The sequence below is a fragment of the Manis pentadactyla genome, chromosome X, assembly GCF_030020395.1.
Source record: "Manis pentadactyla isolate mManPen7 chromosome X, mManPen7.hap1, whole genome shotgun sequence".
Classification (NCBI taxonomy): domain Eukaryota; kingdom Metazoa; phylum Chordata; class Mammalia; order Pholidota; family Manidae; genus Manis; species Manis pentadactyla.
In genome coordinates, this window is record NC_080038.1 from 38,413,459 (window position 1) to 38,434,472 (window position 21,014).

The window sequence follows — 21,014 nt, forward strand, 5'->3', positions numbered from 1 at the left end:
TTAAACTCCTAATTTTCCACAGATTTCTATATTTCTTGAAGAGCTTTCTCCCTGAGGGAATAAATGCTAAAATGACTTTCCCTAACTAAAAGGAAACTAATTAAAATATTTCTTGGCTATTGTGGGTATTTATTCTTGATTTCTGACACATGAAATGGCAGTGCTCCCTATATTTCACATAATGCATCACCATTCACAATCACTACCATGTAATATCAACTGCTAGTGAGTGAGTGCAGCCATGTGCAAAGGGTGGTAATGCATGTATTTATCCAAACTCTTTCATCTAAGGAATTTGGAAAAAACAAAGAAACCCAAACCATAAATCTTGTACACCAATACATATAGGTATAACGCCACAGGGGTTTCACCGTAGATATTCCAGGATCAACAACAAATATTTCTCAAAAGGGTTGTATGCCTACAACATTAAAGAATAATTCTGCTGGGGTAGGAGGCAGGAGTAGATGAATGATCCTACTTGCAGCTTTTAACAAGAGCTCAAAGCAGAATCAAAGGAGAATTTTATTCTAAATTTTATATTATCTTTCTGCAAGGAAATGAATTACAGGTTTTAGAAACAATAAAAGTGAGACTAAACTAATCTATAGGGATAGAAATGAGAGTGGTCATCCCTGGAGTCACTGACTGAAAAAGGCATGAGGGAACTTTCTGTGGGGATAGGAATGTTCTATATCTTGATTTGGGTGTATGCATTTGTTAGACTCATCCTACTGTACATTTAATTTCCATGTATCTTACTGTGTGTAATCATACTTCAAAAATAAAAGAGAAAAGGGAAACAACAAAAATCAGGGTAAGATGCAAGAGATTTGAGTTCTAGTCCCAGCAAGAAGATTGGCTAGTTATATGACCTTCCACATGATACTTGCCCTGTAAGTGTTCAGATTCTTCTGGAAAACAAAGTCTAGGCCAGTTTTTCTTTTAAAATTATTTAGATCATTTTAAAAAAACAACTTTAGACAGACAACAGTAATATTACTAACACTGATTCTATTCTCCTACACTGACTGTGGTCAGACTTTGAAGACAAGTATGTTTTCCTAATGGGGATACCCTGGAATCATGGTCCTCCTCACTCCTTCAGAAAAATCTCTGCATCTGAAGTCACCATGATGGGAGTTCCCAAGGAACAAAGAAGAAATGTATACCTAAGGCTTGGTTCAGTAAATCAGTAGAACAGAAGCAAAGATGTTCTCAGAGATGGACAACAAAAATGGGAAAAGACAAGCCAGTGTGGGCCCAACTCTTACACTGTCAGTGATCACAAAGCCAATCATGGACTCTTAGAAACTGTCCCACGTGGGCAAAGAGAAGTGGGGGCAGGGGCAGAGAGACTTTCTAGCACTGAGGCCAACACCCAGCCTTCCCTTTAGCCCAAAGGAGAACAGAACAGCTCCACTGACCATGGCCCAAAAAGTTCTTTCACATCTGTGTCAGGAGTATGGATACCCTTTACTAACTCCCCAGAGGGATTCTCATTATGAAGACAAGAACTCATTCATGTATGTATCAATTTCTTACCTTTCTCCGTGTCTTCATGTAAGGATCTTCTGGACACTGTCCTGGGGGATTTAATTTGACCCCTATTTTCTTCAAGAAGTTTTTTGTGAACGTATCACAGTCATAAATCTTAAATGTCCGGCCATAAAAGACAATGTCTATGTTGATATTAAAATGATAGACAGTATAAAACTGATCCTCATCAGGAGGTGGGAGAGAAATCCGATGACGCCGGATTGAAGTCCCTGTGGTGTGAAATAAAATGCAATTGTTTCATCATGCGACTAACAAGGAAGAGGTCACAGCACATCTCCATAACAACCCTGAATGCTTTCCCACATAAGGCAAGTGGACAAAGGGCTGTTTCTTGGAGGGAGCATTATGTCTAAACTCTGAGGGTGCCAGAGGGAGCTGAGGCTTCTAAGGTCCAGAATTATTTGACCAGCCTTGCATGTTATTAGAGCTGCCTAACTGGTGCTAGGGAAGTACTTTAATAAACCATAAAGACTAGGATGGGAAGGATGGAGGAGGGGGTATAATGTGTCAGACACTGCCAGCATGTCTTTTCCCAGAACAAGCTGGATCACTTCCACCCACTAGCACTCAAGGTGAGAACACTACACAGGGCACTAAGACCCTGAGGAGAATACTCATGAAGATGCATACTCTTGGTTCAAAAAATAAGCTAATGAGCTTCAAGATGGCAAATGCCAAAAAGCTTCTACAAGCATGAATGACTTCATGCTGCTCTGAAAGCTTTGTGAGTCTTCTTTCCTCTACCAACCTCTTCTCCCTCCTACTTCCTCTATAGCCTCTGTCCACCTCCAACCAACCAGCCCCACAAAGTGAGGGTTATCAGAGGTTTCATCATTTCAGCCAGGGCTCTTGGCCAAAGGTTTTGGATCTCACCCCATCTTTTACTTCCAACTATGATGTCCATTCACTTCTCCTTTTGAAACTATGGACCCAGGATCTCCAAGTATACCCAAAATTGTCATTAGCCACTGGAGGTGAAAGAGCTCCCTTCCTAGATGAGTGTACCAACTATATAACACACCACACCAACCAACTTACTCAGACACTGCTTTTTAACCTTTCAACCTAACAAGTTAGCCTGCCACAGTTTCATGGATGCTGGTAGAAGACACAAGATGCTTTTGGTTAGAAATAAAAGGCAGTTTGTTACTCCTAGAAATAACAGTAGCCAGAACAGCAGCATTATTTACACCTGTTTCCTGAGGCACAATTCCTACTGGGTAACACAAAAGGTCCAGGTAATAACCTCTGAGCACATAGTAAGTTTCACTACAGGAGAGGAACCCTCAGTTGAGGGAACCTAAATCATTTATAATGGACAATGAGCATTCCTGTCTTTTGTCTCAGAGGGAGACATTATCTTGATTAGACTAGACAATAAGCATGCCATCCGTTGTTCTGAAAGGAGACACCACCCCTGTCTTCCAAGGTTATGAGCAAACGTGCACTTTGCTCCAGAGGGAGAGACTGTCTTCCAAAGCTGTTTGCTATATAAACTTCCTTGAAGACAGAGTCAAGAACAAAAAGCAGTACCTCTGCTTGTAAGATCTACAGAAATGCAAGATACCCTTGGAGAAATGTCTCTCAACAGCTGTGACTTACTTAGGCCTGATAATCTACTCCAGGAGAAAAGGGAAAAGGAAAAAATGCAAGAAGAGCAAACTGGGGGTCTAACGGTTCCAGAAAAATTGGCTTGTGCAACCTCTGTATAGAAGTTCTTTATTATAAAGATGTCAAGCAATCCTCTTCATGTTTTATATAGCACTGAGAATGGCATCTTTTCCCAAAGTCTAGAAATACTTAGAAATTTTTCATTCCTATTCATTAAGGAACACTTAATGAATATCTTTTTGTGCCAGGAACTGTGTTGAACTCTGTTCCATTATTCTACTAATCATCTTTTCACTCTGTTGAAGGGAAATTAACTAAAATCATTCTCATCTTCTTTTCTTTGTAGCAATTTTTAATTGCTTAGTACATTAAATTAAAATAATAAAGCCATAAATTAGAACTGGCCTAGAATATTTTTAAAAGTAGTACATAAAAGATGATACAATTTTACTGCAAAAAATTATACTTCAATTAGCCTTTAATTCATGCCACTGAAAACAGTATGCAAATTATCTAATCATTCAAGATTAGGCATTTAGAACAAATTGCATACTTAAACATCTATAAAAGCATGGGCATTTCAGGTATTTTCAGGAACCATTATATATCTCTTTAAAAATACTTATATTTTGACAGTTTTTTAAATACATAAGCTTTATTCAACAGCCAGGAGCTTCTTCAGAAATCCCATTTATCTTGCATTTTTACTGCATTATAAAAATTCACAGAAGCAAAATAGTGTTGAGTTTTGTCTAGTAAGACTTTGAACAGGAATCTTGTATTTTTTAGGTGGGAAGAACTGGCCTACCCACTGAACTTGTAAATAATAGTAATCATAACCATCATCATAGCTCTAGGATATGCTTTCATATGCATCTTCTCATTTAATCATCAATAATCACATGAGGCAGATAATATATGAAATATAAATTTATGGATGAAGAAAAACAAAGCTCAGAGAGGTTAAGTGACATACCCAAGGTAATGCCCTCACAAATGGCAGAAAAAGCTCTTGTACCCAGGTTTTCAAGTTCTAAGCACATACCATTACTGTCCACAGCAACAATGAAGTATATACCTCACTGTACTGCAAGCACAAATTCGTTAAATGAAGAAGAAGGAGTATAATATGAAAACAGGATAGAAATGGGGAGAAGAGCTGCCAGCTACCATTAAAAGGAGAGGGGGTTGATGAAACTGGCCAAGAGAACAGCCTGTCCCTTCTCTAAGGGGCAAACTTCCAGAAAGGGCCCACTTGCCAGCTGCAGCAATCCCCCTGCAGGGCCAACACCACTGCATTACCTGCCCCCCTCCCTTAGGGGCCTGTATATCCCAGACCCCCACATGCTTCCTTATTTTAGCTCCCACACTTCTCTCACTAGATGATTCTCAGAAGAGGCCAGGGAAGTTCTTTGTGGTAACAAAAAAAGAGTCCTGACCACCCCTGGGTTAGAAAGAGAAGACAGGTCTAACACTAAAGAAGAATATATAAAATATATAACAAGAAATGCAAAGTCACCATTCCCTGTTCATCAGAAAATTAATGTGGGTCATTTAAAATAAACAGTTGCCCATGAGAGTTTTCAGTAATATATTCGAGGGATCTCTCAACTATGTCCTCTGGGGATTGAAATTTCTATGACTGAAATTTCTATTTGTTGGTATTTGTGTGTTTATAGTCTTCCATGACAAATGGCAGAAACTCCACCAACAGGAATTTGTTCTGGGGTATCAAAGAAATGCATAGGACGCCATGTCTTTGGCACACACTGAAGAGCACCAGAAATCATCAAGGTACATAAATAAAAATGCTACAAAATGGAAAAACAACGAAAACACTGCATCTGCCCTTTAAACGTTTAGACATTTATCTTAAGTGCCCCATCAAGACAATTTGTGCTGAAGCCCAGGCATCAGGCTTTTCAGCTCCTCCTTATCTTCATAGTTTACGTCTTCTTCTTTTTTCAAGGCCCTGCTAATTTTACTCTGCTTGAACTTCCCAACATTTCCCTGTGGTTTAGATCCAAATAATGACACATCCTTATGTTTAATACATTTTCATTTCATTCAGTTGGGAGTTGCTTTAGATCTCTGCTCACACCACTAAATTTAGTTTTTACGACTTCACCTTCCAGAATTAAGACTCTAACCTCTTACCTCTATCTTAGTATGTTTAGGTCATTTTAGTAATGTTGCAGACCTAGGCCACACCGAAGGGCAGGTATTTCTTAGGTGAGTGAATATACAACTGGAATTGCCACTTGTCATCCTGTCAACCAAGCTTTCATCCTACAAATACTAAGACCCTTCCCTGTGATGAGACATGATAGAGTATCTTTCTCGACCCTGGTGTTCACTATATTCCTTCACTAAGATGACTAGTCCATTTCTATTGTTACAAAATGCCATCTTTGGAGTTTGGGTTTCATGAGAGTAACTTTTGTCATATAGATAGTTTGACACCTATCTTATAGCAAAACAATACAGAATTTTAAATTCCACATCTGTGATCAGAAAAATAAATAATAATCTTATGCATCTCCCTCCAGCCAGTGAATGAGCCCCCCAGTGACAGCATATTAGGTGCTCTGACGTCCTCTTGTATTACCACCTACTTGCCTCGTTTTCCTTACACGCTCTATGATCTGCTCCCAGATACCTTCCAACTACTCACCCCATCACTTTCCCACTCTTTATCTCATACCATTCCTTTTGACTAATGTGCCTTCCCCTTTCATCTTTATCTGGAGAAATTTTTGAGATACCACTCAAATGTCTTCTTCTCTAGGGGATACTAGCATTTCCTCTTCTGACCCCTCAAAGCACCTGGTACCATTTATGATGCCTGTATTGTGTCATGGGCATTTTCTATCAAGTTTCCTTTCCCTTTTTCCTTCCTCCCTCCCTCCCTTTCACTCTGCAACAACTACTTATCAAGCAGCTACCTTGCACTAAGCATCATTCTTCACAGACAAGCAACTGACTTCTATTCTTAAATTCTACTCTGCTCTGTGCAGCGACACTTCCCTCCCCTAGGTCTCCATTCTGGAGTTGCAAGATTGAGCAAACGGAAATATAGGATGCCTAGTTAAATCTGAATTCCAGATAAACAATGAAAAATTTTTAGTGTAAGTATGTCCCATACACTATTTGGGATACAGTTATATAAAACACCTCTTTTGCTTACCTGAAATTCAACTTCAAGTGAGCATCTTGCATTTTATATGGTAACCCTACCACCACCCTTCCTCTACTTTGTGGGATGCAGTATGCACTCACATACAGTATATGCCCAATATAAATGAATGACATAGAAATGACTGACTTCTATTTTGTGATTACATTTGCTTGATGGAAGTAGATTATCTTACAGTATCAAAAACACATGTGTGCATTACTACTCTGTTAAGGGGCCAAAACATCACTAGTGCAGATCAATGTTATTAATCAAGGACACACTGACAATCAATGGAAGCCAGGTCTTGGTCACAGGCCTCCAGAATCAGAAATTCTTGGGGTGAGTCAGGAAATTCTGATGATCACTCTCAACTGAGAACAACTGACATAGACCTACCAGCAAATCATCGCTTGTTTTTCGTTGTTGTTGTTGTTGAAGTCTCCTAAAATAAATGCATTGCATTCTATTTCCCCCTTTAATTCTGTTAGTATTTGTTTCACATATGAAGGTGATCCTGTGTTGGGTGCATAGACATTTTTTATTAAGGTATCATTGATATACACTCTTATGAAGATTTCACAAGAAAAAAATGTGGTTATTACATTCACTTCTGTTACTGAGTCCCCCCCATACCCCATTGCAGTCACTGTCCATCAGTGTAGTAAGATGCCACAGAGTCCCTATTTGTCTTCTCTGAGCTACACTGTCTTACCCGTGACCCCACACACACCATGAGCTCTAATCATGATACCACACAATCTCCTTCTCCCTTATGCCCCACCTACCCTCCGCCACCCCTCCCCTTTGGTAACCACTAGTCCCTTCTTGGAGTCTGTGAGTCTGCTGTTATTTGCTCCTTCAGTTTTGCTTCTTTGTTATACTCCACAAATGAGGGAAATCATTTGGCACTTGTCTTTCTCTGCTTGACTTATGTCACTGAGGATAATACCCTCTAGCTCCATCCATGTTGTTGCAAATGGCAGGATTTGTTTCTTTCTTATGGATGAATAGTATTCCATTGTGAATATGTACCACCTCCTCTTTATCCATTCATCTACTGATGGACACTTAGGTTGCTTCCAAATCTTGGCTATTGTTAATGGTGCTGTGATAAACATAGGGGTCCATATGTCTTTTTTAATCTGAGAAGTTGTTTTCTTTGGGTAAATTCCTAGGAGTGGAGTTCCTGAGTCAAACGGAATTTCTATTTTTAATTTTTTGAGGAACCTCCATATTACTTTCCACAATGGCTGAACTACTTTACATTCCCACCAGCAGTGTAGGAGGGTTCCCCTTTCTCCGCATCCTTGCCAGCATTTGTTATTCCTAGTCCGTTTGATGTTGGCCATCCTAACTGGTACGAGGTGATATCTCATTGTGGTTTTAATTTGCATTTCCCTGATAGTTAGTGATGTGGAGCATCTTTTCAAGTGCCTGTTAGCCTCTGAATTTCTTCTTTGGAGAACTGTCTGTTCATATCCTCTGCCCATTTTTTAATAGGGTTATTTGCTTTTTGGGTGTTGAGGCGGGCATGGTTTTAATCACTACCCTTACTTTCACATATATTAGTTTGGACTTGGTAGTATTCGGCAATTATTCTGTTAAGACAATTAGAGATAAAACTACCGGGATAAACCTCTGACACTTTTGGCTTGGTGTTAAAACACTGTCTTAACTATATTCTAACAGAATAGCAACAAATTCCATAAATATGACACCCCTAACCAAAAAGAGAGTGATGTCCTGGCAAGAAATGAAAGCAACTTTCAAGTATGACAGTAATTTCACTTGTAACCCTTATAGCCTCTCTGACAGCAAGGATTCATGAACATTAAAAACATCCTTCTGAATAGAAAGAGAAATCAGGAAAATAATTCCATTTGCAATTGCATCGAAAAGAATAAAATACCTAGGAATAAACCTAACCAAGGAAGTGAAAAACCTATACTCTGAAAACTATAAGACACTCTTAGGAGAAATTAAAGAGGACACTAACAAATGGAAACTCATCCCACGCTCTTGGCTAGGAAGAATTAATATTGTCAAAATGGCCATCTACAGATTCAATGCAATCCCTATCAAAATACCAACAGCATTCTTCAACGAACTGGAACAAATAGTTCAAAAATTCATATGGAACTACAAAAGACCCCGAGTAGCCAAAGCAATCCTGACAAGGAGGAATAAAGTGGGGGGGATCTCACTCCCCAACTTCAAGCTCTACTACAAAGCCACAGTAATCAAGACAATTTGATACTGGCACAAGAACAGACCAAGACCAGTGGAACAGAACAGAGACTGCAGACATTAACCCAAACATATATGGTCAATTAATATACTATAAAGGAGCCATGGACATACAATGGGGAAATGACAGCCTCTTCAACAGCTGGTGTTGGCAAAACTGGACAGCTACATGTAAGAGAATGAAACTGGATCATTGTCTAACCCCATACACAAAAGTAAATTCGAAATGGATCAAAGACCTGAATGTAAGTCATGAAACCATAAAACTCTTCAAAAAAAATATAGGCAAAAATCTATTGGACATATATATGAGCGACTTCTTCATGAACGTATCTCCCTGGGCAAGGGAAACAAAAGCAAAAATGAACAAGTGGGACTATATCAAGCTGAAAAGCTTCTGTACAGCAAAGGACACCATCAATAGAACAAAAAGGTATCCTACAGTATGGGAGAATATATTCGTAAATGACAGATCCAATTAAGGGTTGACATCCAAAATATATAAAGAGCTCATGCACCTCAACAAACAAAAAGCAAATAATCCAATTAAAAAATGGGCAGAGGAGCTGAATAGACAGTTCTCCAAAAAAAGAAATTCAGATGGCCAACAGACACATGAAAAGATGCTCCACATCGCTTGTCATCAGAGAAATGCAAATTAAAACCACAATGAGATATCACCTCACACCAGTAAGGATCCCCACCATCCAAAAGACAAACAACAACAAATGTTGGCGAGGTTGCGGAGAAAGGGGAACCCTCCTACACTACTGGTGGGAATGTAAATTAGTTCAACCATTGTGGAAAGCAGTATGGAGGTTCCTCAAAAAGCTCAAAATAGAAATACCATTTGACCCAGGAATTCCACTTCTAGGAATTTACCCTAAGAATGCAGCACTCCAGTTTGAAAAAGCCTGATGCACCCCTATGTTTATCGCAGCACTATTTACAATAGCCAAGAAATGGAAGCAACCTAAGTGTCCATCAGTAGATGAATGGATAAAGAAGATGTGGTACATATACACAATGGAATATTATTCAGCCATAAGAAGAAAACAAATCCTACCATTTGCAGCAACATGGATGGAGCTAGAGGGTATTATGCTCAGTGAAATAAGCCAGGCGGAGAAAGACAAGTATCAAATGATTTCACTCATATGTGGAGTATAAGAACAAAGAAAAACTGAAGGAACAAAACAGCAGCAGAATCACAGAACCCAAGAATGGACTAACGGTTACCAAAGGGAAAGGGACTGGGCAGGAGGGGTGGAAAGGGATGGATAAGGGCAGAGAAAAAGAAAGGGGGCCTTATGGTTAGCATGTAAAATGTTGGGGGGCATAGGGAGGATTGTGCAACACAGAGAAGACAAGTAGTGAATCTATAGCATCTTACTATGCTGATGGACAGTGACTGTAATGGGGTTTGTGGGGAGGGACTTGGTGAAGGAGGGAGTCTAGTAACTATAATGTTCTTCATGTAATTGTAGATTAATGATAATAAAATGAATAAAAAAATAATGAATGAATGAATGAATAAAAAGACCAGGGGGTGGATAGCATATCAGGGCACAAGGAATAAAGAAGACAGCTTATATTGCCACCTTTTAGCAATCCTCACCTTCTCTCTCCACTGTAAAACCAAATACAAACACTAAAGCAAATCTTCTACCTCTTTCTACTACCTCGACAGTGGCTCTTTTCTAATATGGTAGAATAAGCCTGATTCTGTTTGTGATCTTGGCAGCTCTGATTCCTAATCCACTCCTCTAGTCTTGGCTTTTTTCCTGAAAACACATCCCCAGATTCCACCTGCCTGGTGGGCACCACCAGACAGATGTCCCAACCCACCTTCAAAGGCTTCATGCTCCAAACCAAACATACCCCAGCTCCAATCCCAATAATGCTCCTTCCTCCATGGCTCCTAGGTTTTATGAACACATCACCACCCTCCCAAACAGAGTGAGCTCAGAGGCAATTCGTAAAGATTCAGATGGAGCAAATTACCTCTCTAAACCTGTTTCCAGTTCTATAAAAGTTAAGGATGCCCAACCTTAAATGGTCATTGGGGGAATTAAATGTGATCATGATAAAACAGGCACTCTATCATTAGATATTCCCCTTGCTCACTCTCTGTACTTAATTGCTGGTGAACGTCTATCAACTCTGCCAACCAGATTAAGTAAATCTGCCTCTAAAATCTTTCCTTTATTTTCTATGCCCACAATCATTGTCCTGGTTTGGACACTCAACATTTCTAACCTCAACAACTGCAAAACTCTTGGGGGGGTCTAGTCACTTGCTCTTTCCTCTCCAAACTATTTGCCTATAAGCTCTAAGAGATAGGGGCATAAAAAGGTCTTATTCCTTTTGCCCATTTCCCCAAATCCCAGAATAGTGCCTGTAACAGAATAAGGCATTGAACAGACACTTCTTGGCAATGCTGACTGGCTCTAAATTCATTACCCAGAGACAACAAAGCCAAGCTTTAAGAAAAACCTCACTCTCATGAGCATTGAAGGAAGTCCCTTGCAAGCTAACTCATCACAATCTTATTCTCAGAGGCCTATGGTCCCAAAATTCCTGTTTCTCCCCATAGAGCTCATTGTGGCATATCAATATGGAGGCACTGGGACCAGGTAAGTAGTTAGTAAGCAAAAAGTTCATTCACCATATGCAGAAAAGTATAAGGTGTGTTAAACAATGGTAAGAAGATAGAGCATATATATGTTAAACATAGAAGGAAAGGAATGGAAGGACCAAGAGATAACTGTCAATATGTATTGAATATACATAAGGCACCTGGGCTTTAAATATTCATGATACACTACACATACAAGTGGCAGTAAATATTTACAAGTACTCAATATTCACGAGGCTATAATTCGGCCACTCATCCATTGGTGACACCACTCAGACCCCATGTGCCCTTTGCCCAATAAAGACAGATAAAACCCATGAGTGTTCAGCAGGATTATTGGTGAGGTACAGCTCACCAGGCCCACTTGTCCCTATATCTCCCCAATAAAGTAAGTGTGTTCCATCAGCCTAAGGTCCCTTCTGTCTGTGGCCCTCCTTGCTTGAACTTCAATGCTAGTCTCCAAATCACACTATTAACAGTAAAGGTTGACACAGCAGAGAGACAGGGCCATTGTCCACCCCAGGATTCAGGCAAGGTGATCCTTCCACCCACTTGTACCCTGTCCTAAGTGTGTGAGCCTACCTCATTCCTTATCCCTTACTTCTCACTATGTAAATTGTTTTAATGCATCATGTGATTCAAATTAAAATGCATCATGCATTTTCATTTGGTCCATGAGGCTCCTGCTCTCTGGCCTCTGGAAAGCCTGCATGCATGTTTCTTGGTGGCCATCACTGCATCAAGGTAATCACAGACACTCTGTCTGCTATGTAGAGAAGAGATTGTAGGAGGAGAAGAAATGGAAGCAGAGAGACCTATTAGGCAGCTAGTCCATTTTTCTAGTCAAGAAATGAGGGTAACTTGGGTTGGAATGGTAGGAAAGGGGAGAGACAGATGTGGACAGATTCAAGATATTTTCACTAGGAGAATAAAGAACAAGGATGTTGGATGTGAACAAATAGGGAAAGTAGAAGTAGTAGAGATTGTAGTCAGAGAAGGCAATTTCATAGCCTAAGACAGACACTAGAGTGGGCAATACTCCAGAAGACAAAGAGACAACAGTGTACCTAAAATTCATGGCTCTTAGGGATCAAAGGGCCCTTGGAAGGACATCTACACCAACCATCAAACACATGACTCCCCTCCTACACCTCTCCTAAGTTGTCAGTGAAAAACAACCCTAACCTCGCCTGCCCAGGGCCATCCATCTATATACCAAGGACCAAACAAGTGTGTGAGCCTACCCTATCCCTTTCCCCTTACTTTTCACCGTGTATTTTAAATTGTTTTAATGCATCATGTAATCCAAACTAAAATGCATCATGCATTTTCATTTGGTCCATGAGGCTTCTGCTCTGTGGCCTCTGGAAAGCCTGCATGCATGCTTCTTGGTGGCCCCCATTAGTGACTCCCTTTCCTTCCACCCCTACACCTGACCTTGACCTCCATGTTCATCTAGAGCCATCCACCACAGCTTCTGGCAGCTCTCTGCCAGAAAATTTGTCTTACTGACCTGAATTCTGACTCCCTAGGTCCTCTTCTTGAGGATACAGAAAATTAGGTCACCCTTCCTCCACATAACCGCCCTTTAGATTCCTCAAGATATTTATCAGGCATACCTGAGTCTTCCCTTTATAGACAAATACCCCTTTTCTCTATTCAGCCTTACATGTGACACATTTTCAGTCCTTTCACCAGATTTCAACATTGTCCTAACTGGAGGATTCATAGCACTAACAGAAGAAATCAGTCACCATACTTTTAATAATGCAAGCTAGGATTAGTTCTGCTGGTGGCCACATCACAGAGTTGACTCTTGTCTGAAGATGACTAACATACATGGGGTGAAAGAGCAATAACCTTCAATGGATGTATACCATCAAAGTCTGTACATAATATGTATGAGAATGAGGAGAGGGTGGTTAAAGCAAATGGCAGTGAATTCAAGAAAGAAGAGAGAACACCAATTTGGAAGTGGCAGTGGTGTTCTCCTTTTCCCTGAGGGTGTTGTGAAAGAAGTGATGTGGTCATAGCAAAAAGACTACAGAGTTTGCTCATCCTAGAGCAGCACCTGAAAGGATACAAGTATGCCACAAAAGAGTGAGAGAAATGGCCATAGGTGAGGTGTGGGGGGCAGAAAGTTGGTAAGTCACCATCAATAACTACAAGCTAATAGCATGTTTATATTCACCATCGCCAATAAGTTTGATACCAAGCAGTAGCACGGGGTCTTTTAAAAAGCTAGAGAAAGACAGTGTATAAAGGTAGGAGTTAGAAATGAAGTAAGTATAACTCCACTTTGAATAGGTACCTTGAGGCAGTCCACTATTTTTCAACTCTCGTTCATTTACTTGAATGGTGTCATCTTCAGGGTAGAAGTAGATTTTATAGTGTCTTATTCTATATTTTTCTTCACTCATATCAGGTACTTCATCTTCTACATAGGCATCAAAAGATAATACCTGTTGGGATAATTAAAATCTAAGAAATGAAAAAAATCAGCAAACTTAAAATCAATAAAGCTACTGCTTGCATTAATTTTTGTTAATGTAAAGAAAAAAGTTGAGATTTTTGCAAGAAGACATTCTACACATCAGCTGTGAGAACAGATATACAATCTGGATTGTAATATATAAAGATTATATTTTCATCACAACTGATTACCATGAGGAAATGATATTCAGGAAATAAATCTATTATTCAGCTCTACTATAAATTGAACTAGCATCTGTCTTTGGAATTTCACAGTGGTATTCTATATGTATGTTATAATAGTCCCCCACTTATCCACAGTTTTACATTCACAGTTTCAGTTACCTATATTTAACCACAGTCCCAAAGCAGATTTTCTTCTGACACATCATCAGGTCAACAATAGCCTAATGCTACATCACAATGCTACCTCATTCATCTCACTTCATCTTATCATGCAGGCATTTTATCATGTCACATTATCACAAAAGAAGGGTGAGTACAGTACAAGATATTTTAACAGAGAGAGGCCACATTCACAAAATTTTTATCACAATATAATTGTTCTATTTTATTATTGTTATTAATCTCTTACTGTGCCAAACTTATAAATTAAACTTTATCATAGTAATGTATGTACAGAAAAAAAATCTTGCATAAATAGGGTTCTCTACTATGTATTATTTCAAGCATCCACTTGGGGGTCATAGAATGTATTCCCCACATATAAGAGGGAACTACTGTACAGACAAAATAGTCTTTCTCAAGAGATAAAGGTTTTGTCATTATTAAAAATAATACAAAGGTTTCCTGCCCCATCATTCCTGACAGGTATCCTCAACTGGCACACTAGCCCTCCCAAGCACACCCACCCCAGAGGGCCAATCTCACACATCAGCATGCCTACAACAGTCACAGCTGGGCCTCTCATTTGGATGGACTGGGGGACAACCACACTTACCAGCACACCTGTAGCAGCCACAGCCAAACCTCATAGCCAGTGGCACCAGGGACTGTGAATATAATAGATTAGACTGAATTGTACACTTTAAAATGGCTAAGGGTAGTATAAACATTTTAATAATATTAATTCTTCCAATCCATAAGCACAGTATATCTTTCCATTTATTTGTGTCATCTCCAATTACTTTCATGAATGTCTTACAGTTTTCAAAGTACAGATCTTTCAACTCCTTGGTTAAAATTATACTTAGGTATTTTATTTTTTATGGTACAACTGTAAATTTCTAGGTACTTTATTTTTTTTATGTAACTGTTAATTTCTCTTCTGCTAGTTCATTATTAGTGTATAGAAATGCAACAGATTTCTGTGTACTGATTTTCTATACTGCAACTTTGATTAATTCAGTTGTATGTTCTAGGAGTTTATCAGTGGAGTCTTTAGGGTCTTCTACATATAATATGTCATTTGCAAATAGTGACAATTTTATTTCCTCCTTACCAATTTAGATGCATTTTATTTTATTATCTTATTGCTGTGGCTAAGACTATCAGTACTATGTTAAGTAAAAGTGGTGAAAGTGGACATACTTATCTTGTTCCTGATCTTAGAGGGAAAGCTTTTAGCTTTTCACTATGAAGTATGATGCTAGCTATGGGTTTGTCAATAGATAGCCTTTATTATATTGAGGTATGCTCCCTCTATATACACTTTGTTGAGAGGTTTTTTTTGTCATCATCAGTGGATGTTAAATTTTGCAAAAGACTTTTTCTGCACCTATTGAGATGACCATATGGTTTTATCCTTCATTTTATTAATGTGATGTATCACATGATGGATTTTCAGACATTAAACAATCCTTGCATCCCTGGAATAAATCCAACTTAATCATGGGAAATGACCCTTTTAATATATTTTTATTTCATTTACACTAATATTTTGTTGAGGATTTTTGCATCTATGCTCATCACAGATATTAGTCTGTAATTTTCTTTTTTTGTAGTGTCTTGTCTGATTTTAGTATCAGGTTATGCCGGCCTCATAGAATGAATTTGGAAGAATGCCTTCATCCTCTGTTTTTTGGAATAGTTTAAGAAGTTCAGATACTAAGAAGTTCAGATATTAACTTTTCTTTAAATGTTTAGTAGAATTCACCTGTGAAGCTATCTGGTATCAGATTTTGTTTGCTGGGAGTTTTTTGATTACTGATTCAATTTTGTTACTAGTAATAAGTCTGTATAGATTTTCTATTTCTTCCTGATTCAGTCTTGGAAGAATTCACAAAACTCAATTATCTGACTTAACAAATGGGCAGAGGAACTGAATTCAGGCATTTTTCCAAACAAGACATACAGATGGCCAACAGACACATGAAATGATGCTCAACATCACTACTCATCAGGGAAATGCAAATCAAAATCTCATACAAGTCAGAATGGCTAGTATCAAAACGACAAGAAATAGAGAGGTGGAGAAAAAGATGGCAGAGTAGGAAGGCAAAGTGGAAACCTGCTCCCAAAAACACATAAAAAAAGAAAATACAGCAAATACAACTAAACTTAAAAACAACTGAAGACTTCAAAACAGACTACCTACAACTGGAGAAAAAGGGAAGACATCAAAAACAAGAGTAAAGTGGCAGAGTTGCAATCAAGGAGGACCCGAGCCCTTCCCCCACCCCAGCGTATATGTGGAAGAGGAACAGAGAGGGTAAGGAATAGGAGCCCCATTTGCTGAACACCTGGCCCTGGAGATCTGCTCTGGGAGCATGAGCCCACATGACATTGGGTTCTGGTAATCAGCAGGGCTGGACACCAAGGACAATTGGAACACTAGGGTAGGCTGAGATTCCAGCCACATGTGGAGAACATGCATGCTCCACCGGTCCCCAAGACAAAAAGCAGAGAAGGCAGTTTGAAAGACTTCCCAGCAGCAGGAAAGATACCAGAGGGGCAAGGGCCAGATGGACCTCTCTTTTCAGGAGAAAGGGCAGGTGGATGATACAACCACAGCCCTCCCTTGCCCCAACAGGTTGGGAACTATTCGGAACCCCAGACACTCCATCCCCTCTCTGGCAACACAGCCCTGAAGCTCTGCCCTATACCCACTAACAGCAAACCCACCCAGGCCAGCAGCAGCATTAGATTTTGCTGCCTGGCAAGAAGAAGGAGACTTCCCCACCTTTCTTGAATCTTTTTCAGGCCAAATGGGGAGAGGCCTGCAGGAGCCAGTCCCAGGGGCTCCCTCCTCCAAGTGGATGTCAAACCCTAGTACTATTCAACAGGCCTGGTCAAGGCCACACATCAGCCCGCCTACCCATTAACCCTGCAGCCCTGCCTTTGCAGTAGGGCAAGCGAAGGGTAGCCCCACCAACAGCGGTTCCAGCAGAGACTTCTATGCTGATCACAATGGGATCAGTGGAACAAACTGCCAGCTCAGACTCATGCCTCTAAAGAAGACAGAGAGGAGGGTGGCCCCACCCACAGCACATACAGGAGAGATTTATGCGCTGATCACAAGGGGAACCACAGGAAGCCTCCTTCATAAAACTATTACTCCATAGGCAGGAAGCACAGCAGAGTCATCTAACACAAAGGAAGAAAGACAGACCTTGACAAAATGAAGAGGCAAAGGAAAAGGCTCCAAATAAAACTACAGGACAAGACACCAGAAAGAGGACTAAATGAAACACAGATTACCAAACTTCTTGATAAAGGTTTCAAAGTATAGCCATAAACATGCTCATAGATCTACAGAAAAAGTATTGAAGAACCCAGGGAGGACAACAAAGAGATTGAAGAGCTGAAAAAGATCCACTCAGAGCTGAAGAATAAAGTAACTGAAACGAAACATACAATGGAGGGACTGAAGAGTAGATTACTGCAAGTAGAGGAGATAGCCAATGAGATGGAAATTAGAGAACAGAAACACAATGAAGCTGAGGGAAAGAAAGGAAGTACCTCTAAGAAAGAATGAATGGTAGAGAGCTGTGTGACCAACCCAAATGAAACAATATTTGCATAATAGTGGTACCAGAAGGAAAAAGAGACAAAGGGATAGAAAGTCTCTTTGAGAAAATAATTGTTGAAAACTTCCCCAATCTGGGGAATGAAACAACACTCAGGTTATGGAAATGCAGAGGGCCCCTAAGAAAAGGAACCCCAGGAAGACAATGCCAAGACATATAATAATTAAAATTGCAAAGATCAAGGATAAGAACAGACTATTACAAGCAGCCAGAGAGAAAAAAAAGACCACATACAAAGGAAACCCCATCAAGCAATCAGCAGAGTTCTCAGCAGAAACTTTACATGCCAGAGGCAGTGGCATGAAGTATTTAATGTACTTAAACAGAAGAAATTCAACTAAGAATCCTCTACCAGCAACATTATCATTTAATTTTTAAGCAGGTATTAATCAATTTCCAGATAGACAAAAGTTGAAAGAATTCACCGACACTAACCCAGCAAAACAGGATATGTCTGGGACTGCTATAGATGGAAATGTTCCTAAGGATAAATAGCTTTCACCAATGAAAATAAACACACAGTAAAGGTAGTAGACCAATTAGTTACCAAGCACATATGAAATTAAAACAAAACAAAAGAAGCAAAATCAGCTATACACAAAATCAGCCAAGGGATATACAAAAAGTGCATACTATAACATCTAATACATAAAGTGTGGAGGAGGAAGAGAAGGGGAAAAAAATACCTTTAGATTGTGTTTGAAATAGAGTAGTTGGCAACTTAATATAGACTGTTATATAGTAAGGAAGGTATCCTTGAACCTTTGGTAACCACAAAACTAAAGGCTACAATGCATACACAAAAAAATTTAAAGAGACCTAATTACAATACTAAAGAAAACCATCAAATAACAAGAGAAGAGCATAAGAGAGGAAGAAAGGAACAGAGGGGAGTTATAAAAACAACTAGAAAGCAATTAATAAAATGGCAATAATTACATACCTATTAATAATTACCTTAAATGTAAATGTACTGAATGTACCAATCAAAAGACACAGAACAGCAGAGTGGATAAAGAAACAAGCCCCATCTATATGCTGCCTACAAGTGACTCATTTCACACCTAAAGATATACAGACTCAAAGTGAAGGGATGGAAAGAGATAGTTCATGCAAATAATAGGGAGAAAAAAGCAGGAGTAGCAGTATTTATATCAGACCAAATATATTTCAAAACAAAAAAAGTAACAAGAGACAAAGAAGGACATTACATAACGATAAAGGGGTCACTCCAACAAGAGGATATAACCATTATAAATGTCTATGCACCCAACATAGGAGAATGTAAATATATAAACCAAATACTAACAGAATTGAAGAGGGAAAGAAATGGCAACACATTCATTTTAGGAGACTTTAACACACCACTCATATCAATAGAACAACAAGAAACAAAATAATTCAGGAAACATAGGCACTAAACAATATATTACATCAGAAGGACTTAACAGATATCTACAGAATATTCCACCCAAAAGCAGGACAATACACATTTTTCTCAAGTGTGCATGGAATGTTCACCAGAATAGATCACATACTAGGCCACAAAAAGAGCCTCAATACATACAAAGAGATTGGAATTGTATCAAGCACCTTCTCAGAACACAGTGGTATGAAACTAGAAATAAATTACACAAAGAAAACAAGAAAAGTCTACAATTACAAGGAGGCTGAGCAACATGATTCTAAATAATCAATGGATCAGTGAACAAATTAAAGCAGAAATCAATTACATGGGAGACTAATGAAAAGAGAAATTCAAAAGCCCAAAATCTGTGGGACACTGCTAAGATACTTCTAAGAGGGAAGTACACAGCAATACAGACCTATCTCAAGAAACAAGAACAATCCCAAGTAAACAGTGTAAACTCACAATTGAAGAAACAAGAAAAAGAACAAATGAAACCCAAAATTACTAGCAGGAGGACATAATAGAGATCTGAGTAGAAGTAAATCATATAGAGGAGAATAAAACACTTTAACAAATTAATGAAACTAAGAGTTGGTTGTTTGACAAAATAATGTAGATAAACCTCTAGCCAGACTTATCAAGAAAAAGAGAAAGTACACACATAAACAAAATGAGAAATGAAGAAGGAATAATCACAATGGATACAACAGAAACAAAAAGAATTATTAGAGAATACTATGAAAAATTATATGCCAATAAATTGGACAACCTAGAAGAAATGGACAACTTTCTAGAAAAATACAACCTTCCAAGACTGACCTAAGAAGAAACAGAAAATCTGAGCAGACCAATTACCAGCAATGAAATCAAATTGGTACAGAAAAACTCCCCCACAACAAAACTCCATATCCAGATGTCTTCACAGTTCAATTCTAACAAACATTTAAAGAAGAGTTAGGGATTAAAGATGATGACATGAGAGGCAAGACAGAGACCTCGTCCAAAAACCACATATAATATGAAAATGTAATTAATACAATTAATCCTGAAAGAGCAACAGGAAAGAAGGCTGCACCAGACTGCATACACCTGGAGAAAAGAGCAGACCTCTCAGAACAGGGTATCGTACCAAAGCTATGACCCAGCAGTACTCAAGCGCTTCCCCCACCCCACCTCACTGGCAGGAGAAAGACAAAAAGAGCAGGGACGCAGTGAAGGCCTTGGACTGCTAAACACTTAGCACTGGAGATCTGCACTGGAAGCACAAACATACATTACATGGTGCTCTGGTGATTAGTAGGGTTGGAAAGCTAAGACAGGCAGAATACTTGGAGAGACAGAGATTCCAGGTGCTTGTGGAAAACAGGAATTCATATCTGGCTGAGCTGGATGGGCAGTCTGAGAGACTTCCTAACAGCAAGGAGGTTGCTAAAGTGGCAAGGATTGTACAGAGCTTACTGCTCAGTGGGAAGAACAGGTAAACAAAATTGTCCAGGTGCACTCTGCCCAGCAGGTTGGGAACTTAAATGATCTTCAGGTGCTCCATACCCCTGTCTGGCTACACAGCTCCAAAGCACCCCACCATGATACACAACTGGCTGTGTCTTCCTCCTGGCTACTCTGCACCTGCCTCGCAAACTGGCAGCCCCTCCCCTGGTGTCATGCCAGCCAGAGGGAAGACCCGTGTACGGCAGCTACAAACACAAACTATAGAGGCTTACACCTGTGTTTTTGGCCCACTGGTGCTGGCAGTGGAGACAGGCATAACAGCCGGAAGACAGGAAACAGCTCCTTCTAAACCTCAGGCATGAGCACCACTCCCGCACGACACCCGACATCGCTCCACTGGCTGAGCAGCTAAAGGCAGCAGAGCTTCTGGGCACCAGAGGGCACCACATACAAATATGA

At 39.5% G+C, this 21,014-nt stretch overlaps 1 protein-coding gene across 1 annotated transcript in view; it reads right to left on the minus strand.

Annotated features, from left to right (window-relative positions):
- EFHC2 (EF-hand domain containing 2) overlaps positions 1 to 14,145 on the minus strand; it is a 121,941-nt gene extending 107,796 nt beyond the window's left edge. The window contains exons 1-3 of the mRNA XM_057495350.1: positions 14,137 to 14,145; positions 13,546 to 13,696; positions 1,546 to 1,769 (exon numbers count right to left, since the gene is read on the minus strand). Coding sequence (XP_057351333.1) covers positions 1,546 to 1,769; positions 13,546 to 13,696; positions 14,137 to 14,145 — 384 coding nt within the window. The remainder of the gene's footprint in view (positions 1 to 1,545; positions 1,770 to 13,545; positions 13,697 to 14,136) is intronic.
- Positions 14,146 to 21,014: the final 6,869 nt, after the last annotated feature.